Source organism: Aethalodelphis obliquidens, unplaced genomic scaffold (assembly GCF_003676395.1).
Source record: "Aethalodelphis obliquidens isolate GAN/ISIS:26980383/991018 unplaced genomic scaffold, ASM367639v1 scaffold35, whole genome shotgun sequence".
NCBI classification, from domain to species: domain Eukaryota; kingdom Metazoa; phylum Chordata; class Mammalia; order Artiodactyla; family Delphinidae; genus Aethalodelphis; species Aethalodelphis obliquidens.
In genome coordinates, this window is record NW_020837979.1 from 685,900 (window position 1) to 707,539 (window position 21,640).

Genomic DNA, 21,640 nt, shown 5'->3' on the forward strand with positions numbered 1-21,640 from the left:
AGACCGGGGACTGGGGTGGGGGGATAACGCGGGTCGGCGCCCCCTCCGCGCTCGGCAGAAGGGGGCCAGGTCTCAGGGCTCAGGGCTCCGGGATGACAGACTGTGGGCCACACCCATCGCCATCCCCACTCCCGCCCCCGCCCGGCAGGCAGGCAGGGTGTCCACAGCTAGGGCCGCTACAAGACGAAGAGCACTTGACCAAACCAAAGTTGAGTCCAGGAGAGAGAGACAATTCACAATGAATATCAATCAGAAACTAACAGAAAAGAGGGCACAGGACGATGTGAAAAAGATGCAGGATGGTGAATATTTGAGGAAGATTTCTGGGTTGAAACAAATAAAAATACATGGTTACAACTTATCATTTCAGGTTAGTCTATGAAAGTTGGCCAACTCTGTCCTCAAACATAGGGTCATTTAAAAAAGTGACACTAAGGTCTAAGAAATCATGGGACAATGTCAGTCTATGGAAGCATAACATCTGAATAGTCACTCAGGTTCTGGGCTACTTAGTGATTCTTTTAGCTGTGATAAAGCTTTGACAATGTGGGAAAATGTTATTTTATATATTTTATAGAGATGCATACTGAAATAGTTAGAGGTGGGATGTCATGATATATATAATTTACTGCAAATAACTGAATTAACTCAGCATTTAAAACATAATTTGACAAGGACAGCCTCTGGCCCTACACTGAGGAAGGACCATCTATTTGGAGAAGCAGGTCCAGGGCAGAAGCAGGTGCTTTTCAGACAGACACAAGTTGGAACTTTCTCCACCCTGATCAACTTGTTCTCACCCAGAGATGATGACAATTAAATACGGTAACATAACGTAAAGTGCAGGGCCTGGCTTGTGAGAAGAGGTCAACAACCAACATGGCTGTATTACAGAGAGTTCGGGTGCAGACAGCTGCGTAATCCTCCACTGCCTGGTTCCTACATGCTTACAGAGTCGACTTTAAACAGGAAAACCTCCCATGCCACTTTGCCACTAATTGGAAGTGCTCTATGGTCCATGTCTGGAATTTAGGGACTCACATCCTTTCAAGTTTTACTCAAGCAAACGTGGAACAAGGACTTGTGAACAGCTGTCTAATCTCTAAATCTATGCTGGCTTCTTAGAAAAAGTAGGAATTAAAATAGTCTTTATATAAAAGATATAAAAGCCAAGAATATTTCTCCATTTCAGAAATGTAACATTGTAAGGGATCAAGGTGTGATGGACGCATGAGTCTATGTGTGGAGGGCTTCCTGGAGGTGGCGTCCCGCCCTCACCTTAATCTGCTCCATGAGGATGGCGTTGGTGGCTTCTGTTTCCCGAAGCAGCCCGTTTAAGTGGTCGGCACTTTTTGTGGTGGAACTGAGCTTTTGAACCAATTCTTCTTTGGTGAATTCAGCGTGCCAGGAAGGAGGCTCTGCAAGGAATTGCCCCAACAGTTAATTTCCAAAATGAGGGGTCACAGGCGAAGATTCTAAATGAGAAAATACCCAAGTACTGACACTTCGCTCTGCTCTCCATCCCCCATGGCCCAGTTAAAAGGCTGCATGTAACACAGGTAAAATGGACTCTGCTGTGGAGCGGGCCACCTGCCTGGACACAGGCTCGATGAGCTCGTTCTGGAAGCTGTTAGGCCAGCGTGTAGGCACCAACTTACTGATTTCATCCTCCTACATCTGTTAATGTCCCGAGAGCTGGTGTCACTTTACTTATAAAGGAGGAAGTACCAGCAGTTACTGATCACTTAAATCATGGTCTCTCACAAGGATTTTCTACCAGGGAAGGAGCGGTATAATCACTCAAATCTAATACATGAGGGAAGAGGCTCAAAGTCAACAGGTTAATTTTGGCAAAAATGGCAAAGCCAAGTCCGATTGTGGAGCTGTGGCCACAGCGTATCAGGACTAACTCTTCCTCGGGGACAAGGACCCATCACAGTCTAGGACTGAGGACACAACTGGTCCTCACTCCAGATCCTGGAGACTCCGAGATGACGAACAGAGTCATCTGAACTTGGAACATTAATGTGCATTATAGGTAAGAAGAAAATAGTCCAAAACTTTACTACAGTTAATAAGGCAAGTTCAGCATGACCACTTCATCAAGAGGAACAAGTGGGAACTGTCAGTTTCTTAGAAGGGTGAGAGAAATTTATCCTATTTCTAACACCACTACAGAACAACTTCCAACCACCTATTTCTGGCTCAAGCTTTGGGCGGAACTTTTTATTTTGTTTAAAAAAAAAATTTTTTTTTTTTTTTTTGGTTTCATTCTGCAGGAAAGTTTTCCATTTGAAAAAGGGTGGAATACTGAAAAAAATTTTATTAGAGTAGCTCAAAAAAACATTTATAAATCAGAGTACTGTTAGCTGGATAGGACAGCAGAATTCACTAAAGGCACAATGAAGCAGGAAGCGTACCGAGTCTGGCTTCGGGAGAACGGAGCAGCTGCTCTAAGGACTGCGCGTGGATGCCGGCGGAAGATACGGACTCGGTGTCCGTGGTCTCCATCCCCTCCCCCTCCTCCCGGGTCGTGGCCGGCACATCCAGAAGCGGGAGGTCTGCGCTTCTCCTTTCTCGAAGGCTCCTCAAAGGTTGCTGGGAAGAAGCTGGGCCTGTTACATGTTTTTTTTTTAAAGAGTAAGAGTTTGTCCAAAATTATGGATTCAGCATCAACAGAGATACACAGTAAAGTTAAAATGATTCTAGGGATGACAAATAATACGGTAGGGAATCTGAAAAACCAGAAGACAAGCAAATGGTGTAGAAAGAAAGAACTTCTGAAACAGCCCTAACAATTTAGTTATTGAACTTTTAACCACTTAAGTCAATCCAGCAAAAGTGGTACTTGCTACCAGAGTTAAGATAAACCATTAGATGACACAATGCAGAGGCCTGGCCAGCTGCTAAACGAGGGCAAAACCCCTTCAACCAGATTCTGAGGATTGGGTGTTTACGGCACTGCAAACTCTGGGACACCACACTGCTGTTGAGATCAGCTCCGAGGATGCTCCTGCTGACCACTGGCCTCACACTCCACCCAGCTGGCTCCTGCCATTGCCCGCTCCTTCTGTGGTGTCCAGCAAAGAAGAGCCCCGAATCCAGGGCAGGCTGACTCATCACAGAGTCCGGGCCGGGCTCCCCTGCTTGCTGACAAGCAGCACTGACTAGAACTGGGAGATTTATAAGATATTTCCGAGCACGTTACTTTATTAATCCCAAGAAACCGCACGGTCAGAGAAATTAAATGTCTTGGTCCAAGATCTCCGAGGTGCGTTAGGGACCAGAATTCTGACCAGATCTTTTCACTTCAAGTTTCCTTTATTCTCCTTTCCATGATGTTCCCTCTCCCGCCCCGCTTTTCAAACATTAGCCCTTCGGCTGCCTTTGCTGAAGCACCTTCCTGAAAGTTTGCTAACTGCTTATGCTACTGCTAATTCCTGATTCCAGTGTCTCCCTGGCTGGTTACTTTCCTCTGATGACTCCTGGCATAGGTTTCGATCCTGAGGAGCGACCACAGCTGCCAATGCCCTGGTGACAAGGAATCAGTATCAAGTTGATAGTTAACACTGAAGTGTGGCCTCAACTTGGCTGACGGGTTCCCATCTCTTCCAGGAAGCAGAACGGAAGTGTGTGTGTGGTTAAACTCAAACTCCACTAATTAGAAACTTGAATGGGAAGAAGCTGTGTTTGGCCAAATGATCCTACAAGTTCAGCTCTTTCTACAATTTCTGATTAAAGGACAGACATATTTGAAGACTAGCAGTGAAGAACATTAAACACATGCAGTGGACACTGGAATGTGGACACGGGTCTTGAGACCGACAGAGCCTCCGTGAGTCGGAGGAAAACCCAATTAGTGAAGGCCGGTACCCTGAGGGGTGCAGAGGCTGCTGTGAGCAACGTCCAAGTCTCCTCTCAGTAAGTGGGTCCAACGTTCACTGACCACAGCACTGACGCTGGTGGCCACCCCGTAAGTCACCTACTTCCTCAGGACGGTGGGAAGCGCAGACACACAGGGCAGGACAGTGACGGCAGCGTCCCGAGCACACATACATACTTCTTGTGGACGGCTCGCTCCGGAGCTGGAAGAGCTGGGCCTGCAGCCTGCTCAGCTGCTGCTGCAGCGTCTCCACTGTCCGCCGGTGCTCCTCCTGCAGCTGCAGCACCTGGTCTCGGAAGCTGCCACGCAGGGCCTCGTGCTGGGCCGAGAGCTGACTCACGGTCTGTGCGTGCTCAGACTTCATCGCGGAGTTCTCCGACTGCACGGCGCACAGCCTGGGGAGAGGGCCGTGCTGTGTGAGAGCTTCCACCCCAGACATCGCCTTGCCCTGAGACGTGGACCGCACGTGCACCTGGGGAACTGAGGCAGGACACAGACGGGCCCCTGGTCCGAGCAAACTGGAGCTTGTGTCCCCCTGACACTTCAACAAAAAGGTTAATGGCAGAGCAGGGAGAAACTAAGCTGCTGGGGTAAAAAGATACGACGACCGCATCTACCATTCTGGAGGTGAAGGAGACCTCCCCGACTGCACGTGCAGAAACATTTCTCGGGAGGGTCAAAAAGGGAGGGGGTGCTATCCCATAATACGTGCTGTCCATCTCCCAGAGACCCTCCCACTGAAATCCATCTTGGCTGAAGGATGCACACGCATATTGGGCAGGGCCCGGGGTCAGAGCAGGTGTGGGAAATGAAGCAGGATGCTTGGCCAGAGGACAGGACAGACCTGGGAGATGGCCCCTGTGTGAGCAATTTAAATCGCCCCTTTGGCGCACTCCTTGTCAGCAAGGACGCCCACACGCTTCTTGGGGTGTGTAGCTCTGCTTTGCTTCTGTCGTAAATAAACTGCTTCTCCGTGTGCTCCCCCCACATGTGCTGTGCTTCTAATAGACTCTGTGCCTGTATTACAGCCTTGGTCTTGAGCTCAAAACCACCCCGGCCATCACCCACTTCCGATGTGGGGCCTGAGCTGAGGAAGCACGCTGGGTGTTCAGATGAGAAGCCTCCTTCATAGTTTATCAGAGCACAGGGCTACACGTGGAGCACGAGATAACTGCACTTCAGTCGTGTTAGCACTATAGTCGCAACCACCCTTCTAGAATAAAGAATAAGTGCTGGAAACTTCTGATGTAAACAGCGAGTGACCATCACTGTGTAAGCTAATCTTATGGAAAACCTGGTGCCAGGTAGTCAGAAGACTGGTGGGTCTTCCTGGAACTGTGAGTTACATGATTAACACAGATTAAGTCACACCATGGAAAGGTCTAAAGCCAAGCAAATCAAGTGCTTTCGACTCCTAAGACGAGCACACCTGAGCTCTGTAGAGCATCCCCACACCCCGGACAGAAGATGCTCCGTGAACCCAACTGCTGTATCCCAGGAGCTCAAAGCTTCTTGTTCACAATAATCCGTCTATTCTGCCGACACCCCAGAGACTCCCTGGAGCACTGATTAGCACGAGTGTGGCGATGTGACAGGCCAAGGATGCAGCTGCACAGGGAGCTCAGTCAGCAGCTTTCGGAATGTTTTCCTCTAGAGAGAAAGAAAAGTGCTCGTCCTCTGACACCTGGCTGGAAAGAAGCATCTGGCCGTGAAGGCCACGGGAGACAGAACACTGGGTGAGCAGATAAAATTACTCTTAGAAAAGCTAAGTAGAGAAACAATCAAAAGGGGGAGCTCTAAGGTAGAAGCAGCAAGTCACCAAGCCTGTGGAAACACCTATTTCCAGCTATCAGCCTGCATCCGCCCCAGGAGCACCACACCGGGAGCTCCAGCAAACACACGCTCTGTCCCCCGGCACCCACGGGCCTGCTGGCGCCACCAGCCTTACTTCTCTCGGAGCCCGGTCTCCTTGGACACGGTCTCCTGCAGCATCCTGTTGTGCCTTTCTAGTAGGGCGTCGTGTTCAGACTGCAAGGTCTGCAGTTCAGAGACGTTGATCTGTAAGTTATTTTGGGTGTCTTGTAATTTGATCTTTAGTTGGTCAATCAGCATCTCCAGATGATCTCTGAAACAGAAACAGTTAAAAAAATTTTTTGAAAGATGTAAAACTGATTTTGTGATTTCAAATAAATTTTACTTTAATCATATAACCTTTCAATGTCATACTCTGCAATTATGGATGATTCTAAAGGAAATATAATAATCACAAGAATTCAGAGAATAGGATTAAATGTGAAATAAAAGACGCTATAATCAGACTTCAGATCGCAGACACTACATGTTTACAAAAGTCTCTGAATTTACAAATTTCACATTCAAATGGAGTAGACCATTAAATGGCATCAAAATGGCCTATTTTATATTACAGGACTATGTCATTAGTTGAAAAAAAAAGAAATGCAGTTCTAAGGTAACCATTCTGGGAACAGCATGTTACACCAAGTTACAGTGAAAGAAAGTCTTTGGAGAAAAACAGCTAAAACCTATAACTCTGTCACAAGTGGTATAATACACTATTAATTTCTTTTTAAAAAAACTATTTAATATATAAGAAAGAAGAAGGAACTTAAAACATTTACATTAAAATAATTTTAACACAAGATTCTGGCATGATCAAAATCGACTCTTGTAAGTGGTGATATTTTTATAGTAAGTGTGTCAATATTCTACTTTGGCTTTAAGATGAGCTATTGAAAGAAAAAAAAACTCATCATTTTTTAGCCTACAGTTCCCTTGTTTATTAAATACTTAAAAAGTAACACAAGCATAAACACACAAATACTGCAGGATATTTAGTCCTACTAAGAACAGTAAGAGCCAGAGATAAAATTGCTCTGAACAGCGGGTCTCTGCGTACAAACACAAAACACACATGCTGTAGAATGCCCTGTCTTTCATTCCTAGTACATTTTTGAATAACTCGCAAAAGTGATCTGTATGCTAGTTTTTAAGGAGCATTAATATACTATTGAAACAGTATGTAATAGAGATTGTCATAAATTTAAGAAGAAAAATTTAATTCTAGATGAAAATTTAGTTAACTTAAAACTTTTTGAAACAAGTAAAATGTTTTTAATCAACTTATGCTTAGCCTAACTAATGGTGAATAAGTACATCAAGGAAGTATTTTTATTCTCCTACTGTATTTTCAAAAGTGGAAAAACTAGTCCTGACGTAACGGTGACGTCTGTCCTTACACTGTGACCGGAACCGACGGACAGGGTTGGACTGTGTGGCCCGGGTGTCCGGACGCCGCCTGGCTCCACGGCTCCTACACACGTCTCTCTGCGTGAACAGTGCGGTGAAGCCGGCTCTGTCCTCACTGGTGACTACATGTAAACCTCCACGGTCAAAAGCAACCAGAGCAGGATCTCCCACCCCCGTGGGAGGTTCCGCGTAGCTCAGACTTTACCTTTCTTGTTTGGCTCCGTCGGTCTCAGTCTGAGACACAGACTTAGTTTTCTGTTGTTTTAGAACGTTGTGAACTCGGACTTTATAGCTCTCAAATTCAGAGGTGACAGCAGCTTGTTCTGCCTGTAACAGTTCAGAGAGAGAGAAATTTACTGCATTTTCTAGGTTGTGTGATCCTCCTATTTTCTCTCAGAGACTAATGAATTAAGATGAAAACCTTTCTTTAAAAATAAGCAAAATGGCTGATACTTTTTAGCCCCCAGTTACCTTTCCCTAAAAAGTATACTTCTGTTGGCCTTACACTTTTTTAAAGCCTTTGAACGACATAATTTTGTCTGACAAGAGGTACATTTCTACCTGTTTTCGTCCCATGTAAATTAATTTATTGCCCATAAATTTTATAATAGCACTATTTGCCTTTGGAACTTTAGAACAATTTTCACTTATGATAAATATAAGAAAAATTAATTCAAAGAAATTAAGCTACTTGAACTTCGCTTTTCAAAAGAGAGTGGGAAAAGTTAAATTCTAGGTCTTGGACTTTCTTGAAGTGACCCGTGACCTTCCAAGGCCCCTTTGCCAAGGTGGCTTAGACAGAGCTGCACCTGTAACAAAACCACTGCAGGGGTCTGTTCTGTGTGTTGAAGAAAGAAAGTGGCTGTTCTAACAGAATATGATTTTATAATCACTTAGCCCTCAGAGAGAACTGTAACCTTCCTAATGAAAAAACTAAAAAAAAAAGAAAAAAAAGAAAAAAAAGAAAAAAAAATACCTTTCTTCCACACAGAAACTGTAAAACAAGGTTAAAATGGAAAGAGTATGTACCCATGTCTTTCCCTTTAGCAAAAAGAAGTTATGCGAGTGAGAGTCAGGGCTGGGCTGGGGTTGGGGTGGATGGGGCCAAGCTGGGTGGGAGCCGCCCGCCCTGGGGAGGACGCACCCTGGCCGCGCGGCACTCCTCCTGCAGGGCTGCCACCCTCTGCTGGTAGGCGCCCAGCGTGCGCTGCTGCTGGTCCGCGGACGCCTTCAGGTGCTGGTGAGCTTTGTGCTTCTCCGACGTCATTTCCGCCAGCTGAATCTGGGGGCAGAGGCTTTCAGTCAGGCTCTGGTGAATCAGATCTTCGTTGGTTAAACCGACTTTCGTTAAACACCAACTTGGGTTTTGAGAGAGGACTATATTTAAGGGACGTAATTAAATAGTAGGATTTTTAACTTATGATTATTGAAAGACTGGAGTCAATATGAGTAGAACATTTTCACAATAAATTAACTTGGTTTTCCTTGAATCAAAATCAATCATGAAAAAAATTCCAGACCACACGTTACAGTTCAACGTTTAATTAAATACCTAAAGATATTATACATAAACATAATGGATATAAAAAAATATAAACGTAATAGATGTAATGTAACATGAATATATAAAACCTTTTTATAAACAGATTCCTGTGACTATACTATCATTTAGAAAGTTCAGGGGCTTCCCTGGTGGCGCAGTGGTTGAGAGTCCGCCTGCCGATGCAGGGGACACGGGTTCGAGCCCTGGTCTGGGAAGATCCCACATGCCGCGGAGCAACTAGGCCCGTGAGCCACAGCTACTGAGCCTGCGCATCTGGAGCCTGTGCTCCGCAACAAGAGAGGCCGCGATAGTGAGAGGCCGGCGCACCGTGATGAAGGGTGGCCGCCGCTTGCCACAACTAGAGAAAGCCCTTGCACAGAAACGAAGACCCAACACAACAAAAATAAATAAATAATTTTTTTTTTTAAAAAAAAGAAAGTTCAGATGTAGGTTTGGGGCCATGTTTATTTTCTGCTGCCATATTCTTAATGTATTTTGGGTTTTCAAATACGTGAAAAGAACCAAGCTTATGCTCAATGGTAAACCCAGTTATAAGCCACACTTGGCTCACTGCTTCTCCTTCCTCAAAATGTTGATGAAGAATATTTAGGGGGAGAAATGTGTGTGTGTGTGTTTAATATATACATATATATTTAGAAAAATTCCCAAGTGGTACCTGACTTCCACATGCAAATTTTTAAAATCTTAAAGAGTAAAAAGAATCTTACTTTATACGCTTCTACTTGCTGCTGGCTTGCCTCCAGCTCGCCCTTTAAAGACGCTTGAAGTATTAAGTGATCAGTTTCCTACAGAACAAGAAACTCGGTTAAATTAAATAGTGCAGTTATTCACAAATCCTCTATGAATAAGGACTGAAATACGACACTGAGGAATTCGCATACCGCTCGCTTTGAATCCGCCAGTTCTTTTTTGGTTTTCACAAGCAACTGCTTGATTTTGGTGTTTTTTTCCTCATACTGTTGTACTGAAGCCTGCAGTGAAGCTAGTGGGAGAGATCGTTTCAGGAGAAACAGTTTTATGAGTGAATTTAAGTAAACAAATGACAAGTCTTTTCTTTGTATTAGTCTACCTCTGAAAGGAATTTGTCTTAGATTTTTATTATGGACCATTGCAAACACATATGACACTAGTGACAATAACACACTAAACCCCACTGGACCCATCACCGCCTTTAACGATCACCAACACATGGCCAATCTCATTCCACCCAGATCAGGCGTCAGGCCCACAGGCCACTGTTGCTGCCTGTTTCTGTGAACAGTTTGTTTACATACTGTTTACGGCTGCTTTAGCGCAGCAAGAGACCACAGGGCCCGCAAAGCTGAAAATGCGTGTTGTCTGGCCCTTTACAGCAAACGTCTGCAACCCCAGACCCACATTCCCACTTACTCCTGTGCCCCCTGGGCCCCCACACTTGAAGTCCATTTGTCTGTATGTGTTTTAGCACGTATCTCTAAAATAAAGGCATATACTTACTGTGTACCTGAAACATAGACTTCACTTGTAAGAAATACCTCAGAAGAGGTGCTGTGTGTTTCTAATCGCCTTAGAGGCACAGACCTGATCTGTGTTTGTGATACTAACTGTTTTGTAGGACAAAGAGTTCATTAAGGAACAGACTGAAACATGATTAAAACAAAAAACTTTTATGCTAACAGAGGTAAAGAAGAGCATCAAATGGGAATAAGTGGATTCACTGTCCAGATCACAGTACCAACCACACCAGCAGGCCAACCTGGCTACAGCCATTGCGAAGCAAGTAAAGAACATCTGACAGAGACCTGGGGCCCGAGATTTACGACCTGGTCCTTTAGAGAACAAGTGTGCCTGATGCTGAGTCTAGGCCACGAACGTGGCCACGTGACGGCTGCTAGAAGACCCCACCAGCAATGACTAACTCCATGAAGTTAAATCCACATGCAATGACGGTATCACTCAGTAAACAAGAGCAGCTGTCCTGTAAGAAAATACCTTAACTTGCCTTTACGATATGTTATCATCAGTTACTTCCTGGCAACTATTTACCCAGTCCTGAAAAGACTGTACAAGGCACAAATTACATACAAAGCCTTTAAGTGCTCCAGGAATTATGAGCTCCGAGAACACAGAACGAAAAGAGAGGATACCATCTGGGATAGTGTGATAACATAAAGCAAAATACAACTATTACGACAGAAATGCAAAAGGCCATGCGGACCCACGTTGGCTCAAGGTTATATCCAGGTTATATCTGCTTGGGACAAGGAAGACTTCCTGGAACAGCAAACATTTAAGATTAGTAAGGATTCCAGAAGGTGAGCACAGGAGTGGGAGAGTGAGGGCACAGCAGCAGACACAGTCGTGGAAAAACATGAGTCGTGCTTCAGGAAGAAGGAAGGGCCTCTGCACCGAGGGAGTAACGAAGGTTAGGCTGAGAAGGTACACGGGGGCCCGATGCTGGAGGGCCTGGGATTAAGGAGATGTGTGTTCCTCACGCCCCAGGCAGAGTGAGCTGGCTGAGGGTTTTGCATGGACACTGTCCTGATGTGTCCTCACCCTCCTCCCCGGGGGGTCCCCAGCTCCCCAGCTCAGCCTTGCAGGGCCTGTGCTGCCCGAGGCTGGGAGCATTTCCAAGACTCCACACTGTGCTCACTGATCTGTCCTGCTGTCCTTCAAAAGGGCCCAAGTACATTCTGGTATTCAGGGCCTTTCTGAACTGGATAAAGAAGAGCTTCCTAATTACATTTCACTTCTCCCTAACAGGGCAAGCCTTTTCCTCCAACTAGTTAAGACTTCCAAAATTATGTTATTTCTTTTCACTTCTGCTCATAACTATGCTGCAGAAAGGACCACCCTTCCCAACCTGCTTCTTCTCTTCAAATCTCACACCCAACGCAAGTCCCAACTTTCAATCGCTTGTCTGCAGAAGCTCCTCCCTCTGAGTTCTTGGCACCCGCTGCCTGAACCTCTCATTCCTGTACTTATTCACCAGTGACAGTGGGTGGTTTCTTGAATAAGCAGCTCTTTTTAGTTTTTCCCAGGTTCAAGACTCTTTTTCAGCTAGTTGACTAACTTGCAAAACCAAATGTTTGCAACGTGTGTGACCTGGAGCCCTGCTACCCAGTTTGCACAAGAACGCAGCTGCAAGACGTGGTATGTGCACAGTAAGGATTTAAAGAAACCATTCACAGAAAGATATCTGAAAATTCCTTTAATTACTTAGGAATTAAAAAACCCATGGGCCAGGACTTCCCTGGTGGCGCAGTGGTTAAGAATCCGCCTGCCAATGCAGGGGACACAGGTTCGAGCCCTGGTCCGGGAAGATCCCACATGCTGTGGAGCAACTAAGCATGCGAGCCACAACTACTGAGCCCACGTACCACAACTACCGAAGCCCACGCACCTAGAGCCCGTGCTCCACAAGAGAAGTCACCGTAATGAGAAGCCCACATATCACGATGAAGAGTAGCCCCTGCTCGCCGCAACTAGAGGAAGCCCAGGTGCAGCAATGAAGACCCAATGTAGCCAAAAACAAAACAAAACAAAACAAAACAAAAAACCCATGGGCCAAAAAAGAGATTCAAAGGAAATTAAAAAGTATTTTCAGCTGAATTAAAATAAAAATACAACGTATCAATTTGTTAGCTGTAGCTGAAGGAGTGCCTAAAGGGATACTTAGAGCTCTAGATGCTTACATTAGAAATTATTTAACAGATAAAATGGAATATAATCACCTGAAAAAGAAAGATTTCGCCGCTACTGCATTATCCCACTCTGCTGACAATCAGCAAATGGTGGCCCAGGACCACCTGAGAACCGTTTACGGGAATGAACACATTAAGCACCCACCTGGACTGCACACAAGGGTACAGGAAGTGGTTTCACAGCACCCCCTCTGGTCCTCGGGCGGGGTCCCTGCTGTGTGGATGACCTGGCCGCCAGGAGCTGGTGAAAGCCACAGCTAGCACCCCCCCCACCGGCCCCGCCCTCTGCTGGGGGCAGTGACCGCGAGCCAAAGTGGGCTCTATTTTACTCACTCATTTCATCCTGCAGCGTTTCTTGCTTCTGTTTTTGGAGTTTTATTTCTTGTTCCAAATCTTCTATCTTGCTGCTCTTATTAGCTAACTTTTGATTTAATTCTTTCATCAAACGTTCGTAATCAGCAATTTCCATGTTCATCAATGTGGTTTGTTGGGCATCCTGCACATGTTATAATAAAAGATCCACATAACACCAGATGAGTTACTTTTGTTCCAGAATTTCTAAAAGGATGCCACGGGAGCACACTGGCTCTATAGAGAAAGTTCATACATTAAGGCAGAAACTACAAGTTGGATACATTCTTGTTTGTAATTTCAGAAAGTATTTTTGTAATAATTTGACTTTTCAGTGTCACTGTATTTCATTATAGTTTTCATTAACTACAATTGGTGTATCTGCTCTTGTGGGGCTCTTATTTATAAATGTTCATATTTAAGCAACTCTTATAGTACCTTTATTTTTGCCCTCATCTTTGAAAAAGTAGAGAAAAATGAGCCAAAGTTCTAAGCATAATACTAACTTTAGCTTTTGACATTAATTAAATCTTCATTTGTCATACAACAATCAGGTATGAAAAATAAAATAGCAAACTGAAGTCTAATAATTTGTGAGCCTAGATTCTTCTGGAGAGACAGGCACTCAGAGAACTACATTAAATTTTCAGTATTTGGAGGCAAATAATCTATAAAGCAGTATTTCAGCACCACAACTAACGTTGTTTTTCAAATATTTCTTTTCTATGTTTACAGAATAGTTTAAGAATGTGAATATTCGTATCGGTTTTGAGTCTGGTGTTTCATTTTACCTTTCTAACCAGCTCTAATTCTTGCATGGTTTTCTGAAGCTGTTTCTTTTCCTTTTGCAGTTGTAGCTGAAGCTCTTCAAGCTCGTTTACAGAACTGGCATGCTCCTAAAATTAAAAATAAAAACATCACCACCCCTAAGCCAACCAGCATTAAAAAAAAGTATCTGTAAGGGGCTATAAAATAAATCTGACATATAAAGTACAGAAAGTTCCATACTTAAAAAAAGAATACACCCAAAAATTATAACTTGGATTCTCAAATTCATAGCTGGCATACATTAAGGATTTAATAAACTTTGCTATATTAACAAATGCTACTCATTAGCAAGTCTTTCATTCACTTAAATACTTTGATAAAAATATCACTGTATAAATGAATTAATCCCACAGAACTGTTTTTACCTTTATTTTCTGCTCTTTCTGAAGTTTTTCAGCTTCCAACTCTTTGTCTGCCATGGCCTTGGCTTTGTGGACTTCCAAAATCTGCACTTCTAATAACCGGCTGTTAGACTGCAGTGTCTCAATACGGGCCAGGAGGTCTTCATTATCTGAGTTTAATTTTTCACACTAGAATGACAAATGATTCATTACTGTAAACATGCAGAAAATACACACAGGAGAGGAAGAATAAAATGCAACATTAATGAGAATATTGGCATAGCATAAAAAAGTGAAGATTTCAAAATCGATTCCACAGAATGAAAACGGAAAATCAAGAGTAAGTTTAAAACACTACCACTGTAGATACTAATTTGGCAAACATTACAAGAGACCAGCAGCACTAACAGAGGAAAAGGCGGAAATGAAAAAATGAAAACAAAAAACCCAGAACTGAGATTACAGCAATAAGACGGGATGGTGGCTAGTTTTCTGTCATATTCTTCTCCCAACAGTGGGAAAAAGAAAATAAAGTTTCTGACTATGTATTAAATTTAATTTTTTGTGCAAAAAAATATTAGAATTGAAATATACTTATTACAATTTCCATGTATGCATTTGCTCAATTTAAAGTTACCTGAAAAGTCAGATTCCTTAATTGTCTTGTCAGGTCTTCTACTTGGTGCTCAAAATTATGAGCCCGTTCTTTCTCCAGATCCAACTGCTCTGACTGCTTATCATATTCCAATACAAGATTCTTCAACAAAAGACAAAAGGATTTAACTTTAGGGTATTATCATACATTCAATCAGCCAGACTGTATTACTGAGCCATCTTAATACAAGATTTATGAGTTCATTCCGGAAGCCTAGGTTCAACATTTACCTAGGTTCAACATTTGATAGAATACCCAATATATTATACCCAATATATTATATGTTATATAATACAATTAGCATAATCCAGACGACTTTTAGTATGGGTGGGGAAATCTATTCAAGGGAAGAGGATTTAAAATGTATACAATATAGCATCTCCCAGTTATATATCCTAGTCATCAAAAATAAACTTCTGAAATGTATACAACATTTAAGAAGGGAGGAGAAAAAGTTTAACCTGGTCCTGTTAACTCCACCTAAAGAATTCTGCTGAGGGAATTGTTTCGGGCCTGGCCTGAGGTGAGGCAGAGGTGCTAATCGAAGAACACAAGAAGACATTTTATACAGTCTCACCCTTTGATGCGAAACGTTCATCAATTTCTGAAGACTCTAAAACCAACTGAATTTTTTTCTTTGATATTCCTAGTTGGCCCCTACTCAAGGACAGAATCCTGGGACTGACCTTTGTGCTATACACCAGCCTGTGGGGTTATCCTCCAAAATATATGAGAGTCACTGTTTCCGGATTGCCTGTAGTTTGTTTCCTCTCCCTGCTTCTTATAAACCCTGTTTTTGCCTTGTTCCTGGACTACTGACTGCTCTCCTGCATAAAAATGAATCCCTGTACAAAATAACTAACAAAATGGTTGTGAGTTTTCCTTGAAAGTGGCCTTCAAAGAAGTACAGCTTATCGGTTCCTTCATGGATTGTGCCTTTGGAGTCTTCCCCAAGGTCATCGAGGGTGGAGATGACCTGTTTTTCCTATGTTATCTTCTGGGAGTTTTACAGTTTTGTGTTTTACACTTATGTCTGTGACCCACTTTGAGTTAGTTTTTGTGAAGGTGTAAGGCCTGTGGACAGATTCATTTTTTTTGCATGTGGATGTCCAGCTGTTCCAGCACCATTTGTTGAAGGTGATCTTTGCTCCACTGTCAAGAGCTGACTGTATCTGTGGTCTGCTTCTAGGCTTTATTCTGTCCCACTGTTCTGTTTATTCTTTCACCAATATCACCCCACACTGTCTTGACTGCTGTAGCTTTACAGTAAGTCTTGAAGTTGGGTAGGTTAATCCTCCCACTTTGTTCTTCTGTTCTTCTTCAATATTGTGTTGGGGACTTCCTTAGCGGTCCAGTGGTTAAGACTCCATGTTTCCACTGCAGGGGGCCTGGGTTTGATCCCTGGTTGGGGAACTAAGATGCCACATGCGAGGCATGGCCAAAAACAAAAAACATTGTGTTGCCTCTTCTGGGTCTGACCTATATCATTTTCCTTCTCTCTGAAGAACTTCTAACATTTCTTGAAAGGCATGTTTACTAACAACAAAGTGTCTCAATTTTTATCTGAGAAACTCTATTGCTTCTTCACTTTTGAAGGATAATTTTACAGGGCACAGAATTCTAGGTTGGTGGGTTTTTTCTCTCAACACTTTAACTCATTCCACATGCTTCTTTTTTGTATGGTTTCTGAGAAGTTGGATGTAATTCGTATATTTGCTCTTCTATAAATAAGGTTATTTTTTCCCCTATGGCTTCTTTCAGGACTTTATCTTTGATTTTCTGTAGTGTGAAAATGACTTGCCTTGGTGTCACTGTTTTGGTATGTACCATGTGTGGTGTTCTCTCAGATTACTGGATCTGTAACTTGGCGTCTGACCTTAGTTTGGGTAAATTCTCAGTCATTATTGTGTCAAGTATTTCTGTTGCTCTTTCTCTTCTCCTATGGCATTCATTATGCATATGCTATATTTTGTGCAGCTGTTCCACAGTTCTTGGATGTTCTATTCTTTTTTTCCCAGTCCTCTGAAATATATATTTTAAACAAATAAATTGGTATACCTGGTCTACCTTTGCAGGAGATAATAATCATATGGGTTCTGAAAATGTGAAGAAGCAAGCTCCCAATGGCTCATAAAAGACAACCTCATATATGAATTTCAAAGAAGTGTTTTTTAAAACATGGACTTATATCTTTATATATTAAGGATACTAACCCCTTGTCATATTTTCATATGTCAATTTTATATTTTATCTAGTTCAATTTGTCTTTTCCCTTGTAACTTCTTTAACTGCTTTTAGGTTGAGAAAAGTATTTTGTATCCAGAGCTTGAATGATCAAGTATTTTATTCTAGGTTTAAAAAAAATTGCTTTCATTTTTTGACAAAACTGCAGAATTTATTTTGGTGTGTGGCATGAAGTAAAAATCTAACCAAATTTTCCTGAAGTAGTTTTCTGATTCCTTCTGCATTGGCTTCTCTGTTTTCAAATCTTACTGGGATTGCATAGTTTAGTTGGTAAAAGAACAGATCTGGAACCAGACTGCTTGAATCCAACCCCAGCTCTACTAGTTACTTGCTCTGTGACCTCCGTGCCTCTGATTCCTTACTGGTGAATCAGCAACGTTAACAACATACTTACCACACACATATCAGGTGTGACAAGACATGTAAAGCACTTAGAAGAGTGCCTGGGGCCTGTAAGTGCTTGTTTTTATAAAGAAGTCTCTTTTCCTTTTTTTTTTTTTTAAAGATTTTTTGATGTGGACCATTTTTAAAGTCTTTACTGAATCTGTTACAATATTGCTTCTGTTTTGGTTTTTTGGCTCCAAAGCATGTGGGATCTTAGCTCCCCGACCAGGGATCGAACCCACACCCCCTGCATTGGAAGGCGAAGTCTTAACCACTGGACCGCCAGGGAAGTCCCCAGAAGTCTCTGTCTTCTGTTCAATTAACCTGCCTTATTTTTGCATCAGAACTGTATCATATTATGTAGTTTTATAATACATTTTAGCGTCTGGTAGAGCAAGACGTCAATTTCCTCTTTTCCCTTAGTCTCATTAAAGTTCTTCCTGAAATTTCATTTTCTTCAACTACTTTGGTATTTTCTTCTTCCCATCGAGTCCCACTTGACTACTGGCCGCTCCCCCCCCGCCTTTCCTTTTCCACACGGGATCTCCTTGGATTTTTGTCTGCCACTGGAATTTAAGTCCCAAGCAGACAGGAACTCCGTCTACTTGGTTGACCACCGTCTCCCCAGTAATCAGTACTTAGCCTGGCTGTATAAATATTTGAATGCATAAATAAATATAATGGTACTCTCTTACTTTTAATTCTTATATTTTTTTATAATAGATTCTCATGTTATTTAGGTAGACAAGCAATACTGCCTTCAAATAATGTTTTCACTTTCGTGTTAGACATGTCTAACATTCACATTTATTCACCTGGCCAGAAGACTATTAAATAATAACAGTAACAATGGCCATCTTTTTTGTTACTGATTTTATTAGGAAATCCCAAAACAGAAATTTAGTTTTAAAAAACAATAGCTTAAAGGCATATTTAAAGCTTAGCCACTTAAAATCTGATACTAGGATGATACATTACACAAAAAAATAGAAAAAAAGATTTACTAAAAAATACAAGGTGATTATGTTATGGACAAGAGTTTTACATTTCTAGTACATTCCTTAACTCAGAAGTTACAAATATAACTTGTTATTAAAATAACTATTTTTACCTTATAGCTTTCTGCTCCTTGAATGAGATCTCTCATGGAAGCAGACACCTGATCCCTTTCTGAGCGAACAGATTCAAGTTCTTCCCGTAGCGTCTGGGCCTATTTTAAATATACAATAGTTTTTTATGTAGAGACAAACTTGATTTTCTGACATGTAAGTTCCTTAAACGTTGCCTTTTTAAGTCACCTTACCTCTTTTCTGCTAGAACCTAGTTCTTTCTTTGCCTTCAAAGCAACTAGTTTTAACTTCTCTATTTTCTCCTCTTTGTCTTTGCATTCTTCTTCCAGATATGCTAAAAACATACAATGAAACAATTATCTATAGACTCAAAGGAAAAGAGCGAAAATACACCCATTATTTACTTACTTTAGCCCTAGAAATGGATCTTTAATCTGGAACACAAAATCTGCAATTTGAGATTAAAATAATGTAAAAGCAAAATATTAATATCTATTTTTTAAAGTAAAAGCTTACTTATTTTCTAAATGAGGCAAACAATGTAAAGAATTTTCATTTTCTTCAATCTTCCAAAACAGCCTGTTTTTTTTGGCCATGCCACATGGCATATGGGATCCTAGCTCCCTGACCAGGGACAGAACCCGTGCCACCTGCAGTGGAAGTGCAGAGTCTTAACCACTGGACTGCCAGGGAAGTCCCAGCCTACTGTTTTTAGCCATTTCCTAAGTGTCTATAAACTGGAGAGGCTGTCAGGACCCCTTTAACAGTAGAAGATTTCCTGGCAACGCAAGTATGCTAGGCTTTTAGGTGGTGATGTGCAGATCAGGATCAAGCAGAGGAGATATCAGATGCGCTTAAACATTTATGATCCATAGGCACGTGCCTCTTGGTTGGTGGGTCTGATTTTTACAACTGAACCTGCGATCTGCTTACACGTCCAATCTGGGTCTCTCCCGTATCCTCTCTAGCCACCTCCCCGACTTAAACACTAGTGTTCCTGATCTTACTTCTTGGTTCTGCTTAACTTCAGCTACGATCTGAATTTCTGTCCCTGCTTCTTCATCCAGTATTCACAGCACCTGTGTTCACGTATGCTGCCCTCCTCTGGCTGCGACAGGTGCACTGTGTGTGCCCATTGCACAGGCCAAGTGTTCCACTTCTGCATGTCATCCCGCATAGTCTCACCTACTCAGGCATCAGTGTAGCAATTCTCCCCTCTCTTGTGCAGCAAATCCCCCTAACAGATTTTTTCCCAACAGTTTATAAACATGCAATAAGAAAAATATCACCAAAGAGATTAAGGTCAGGAACAAAGAGTGGAAGCAGTTAAAGAGGGCAGGGGAGGGTCATGATAGGACAGGTGAAACATCACACAAAGAAAGGCAAAAGAGCACGCCTCCCCTCTGGACACTGTCCCATGTCTTCTTTCTTTTATAGCAAACCTCCTTCTAGGCGTGGTCTATACATGCCCTCCTCACCTTTCTCTTCCCCCATTTTCCCCCTGAACCTACTTCAACCAGGCTCTGGCTTCAGTACATCATGGCAAGTGTTATCAAGTCGCCAATGAGCTGGGTGCTGCTTAGCTTGGGTTAGCTCTGACTGCTAGTGTGACCCTTCTTCCCTCCTCAAGCACTTCCTCCACCTGTACTTCATCTGTCTTAGCTTCAAAGACATCCTATGCTCTGGGCTCTACCTCACCAGCTATTCCTTCTCATTCTCCTTGGTTCTTTCTATCTCTCTGACTTTTGACAGAGAACTGTCTCTGGTCCTCGTCTTTTTTCCTACGCTCACTTCCTTGGGATCTCAACCTCATGGCTTTTAATGCCCACTGTGTTAAGCATGGAGTCTTATCTGGTCTAACCCTCTCCCCATAACTCCAGATTTGCACAGTTAGTAGTCTACTCGACATCTCCAGTTGGGGTGGTAATTAAGTTTCATTTGTCTAAAACTGAACTCATGCTCTCCCCTAACCCGACCTTCCCCAGTCATCCATTACAGAAAACTGTGGGTCATTCCAAATTCTTTCAACCACCCGTCCCCTCTCCCCACCAATCCCACTGGGCATTAAACTGGGGAATTATGGGTACATCACACAACACTTTTTTGTTTCTCCATCTTAAAATGGGAATAAAAGAGCTACCTCCTAATGTTACTCTGAGGAATAGACGGGTATGGGGAAGTCCCAGCTCTTCTGCACAACACACCAGCCCTTTCATGCTCAGACTCCTGCCTCTCCAGAATTTCCTAGGAGGCTCCTGGACGTCATGGATGTTAACATACAAGCACCTGCTGTTTCCTCCTGCTGCAGTACCTTTCTTCTCGTGTCAAATTTCTCATTCTTCAACACACAAGTACAGCCTATTCTGTGATGTTTTTCCTAACTCAAAACGAGCAGTTAATCATATCTTCCTGTACTGTCACCAGCGTACCTTGTCCACACCCCAAAGTACTGCAGTAACAGCCCCTTCTTGCAGTGAGTTCTTTGAAGATACGGTCTGCGTGGTGTGTATATTAACCCCCTTCCTATTACCAGTGCTTAGGTAGTTGGGCATTCAAATAAGGTTGCTAAATGCATGAAAAATCCAAAACCAATCATGGAACCATTTATAAATGGAATCACATCACTCCTTTGGATTAAACAATAGAAAGTGAGAGTTTTGAAAGGGAAGGCAAGCAGATGGCAGCGGGGCAAGAGTGGCGGCATCAGGAAGAGAGAGCTAGTCATGTTTTTAACAACTCATTAATTGGTGACAATACTTCCCAATCTATTCTAACACTAAGAAGATTCTGTGTAATTAACTGTGACAACATATGCAAAACCATAGTTACCTATTTTTTCTTCAAACTCTTTTACTGAAGGTTGATCACTTTCTACAGAAGGTGATTTCTCTAAGGAATCCTAGATTTTATAGGAAAAACAAAGACAATCACTGCATTCCCCATGATGTACTGGCCGTCATGTTAAGCATGAAAAAAATCATTATCAAAGAGAATTCATACAAAAAGCAATCTGGTGAACAGTCTTTCTCTTCCCTTGATAGACCAGGTAATTCTGACCTTATCATGCATGTAGCATGATGCTTTTTACTATAAACATAGTATAGGTCATGTGTTTTACTATAAAAAACAGCAATATCCAAGGCCAAGACGAACCACCCAACAGATATCAACTACATAATGCAATAAGGAAAGATTAAACGATGATTGTAGTTTATCCTGTCATGATCTGGGGAAAAAACCCTAAATTTCTGGCTAAAATTAAATACCACTTTAGCCTACATTTCTGCTCAACAGTGCTCTTTAAGTTAATATGCATACCACACAGGATGAAATTCAAATTTTTCCATGTTTACTTGTAGCTTTGCTAGTA

The 21,640-nt window shown here is 42.5% G+C and overlaps 1 protein-coding gene across 4 annotated transcripts in view; it reads right to left on the bottom strand.

Annotated features, from left to right (window-relative positions):
- GCC2 (GRIP and coiled-coil domain containing 2) overlaps positions 1–21,640 on the bottom strand; it is a 36,709-nt gene that overhangs the window by 4,791 nt on the left and 10,278 nt on the right. For 3 of the 4 annotated variants that reach the window (XM_027128666.1, XM_027128667.1, XM_027128668.1), the window contains 15 exons: positions 21,100–21,169; positions 18,504–18,604; positions 18,312–18,410; positions 14,555–14,674; positions 13,942–14,106; positions 13,540–13,644; positions 12,731–12,893; positions 9,596–9,696; positions 9,422–9,499; positions 8,295–8,432; positions 7,356–7,477; positions 5,832–6,008; positions 4,061–4,278; positions 2,421–2,615; positions 1,279–1,418 (listed from right to left, as the gene is read on the bottom strand). In XM_027128666.1, the coding sequence (XP_026984467.1) occupies positions 1,279–1,418; positions 2,421–2,615; positions 4,061–4,278; positions 5,832–6,008; positions 7,356–7,477; positions 8,295–8,432; positions 9,422–9,499; positions 9,596–9,696; positions 12,731–12,893; positions 13,540–13,644; positions 13,942–14,106; positions 14,555–14,674; positions 18,312–18,410; positions 18,504–18,604; positions 21,100–21,169 (1,992 nt within the window). Of the gene's footprint in view, positions 1–1,278; positions 1,419–2,420; positions 2,616–4,056; positions 4,279–5,831; positions 6,009–7,355; positions 7,478–8,294; positions 8,433–9,421; positions 9,500–9,595; positions 9,697–12,730; positions 12,894–13,539; positions 13,645–13,941; positions 14,107–14,554; positions 14,675–18,311; positions 18,411–18,503; positions 18,605–21,099; positions 21,170–21,640 lie in introns of those variants that run through there. The other variant, XM_027128669.1, reaches the window with a different exon arrangement.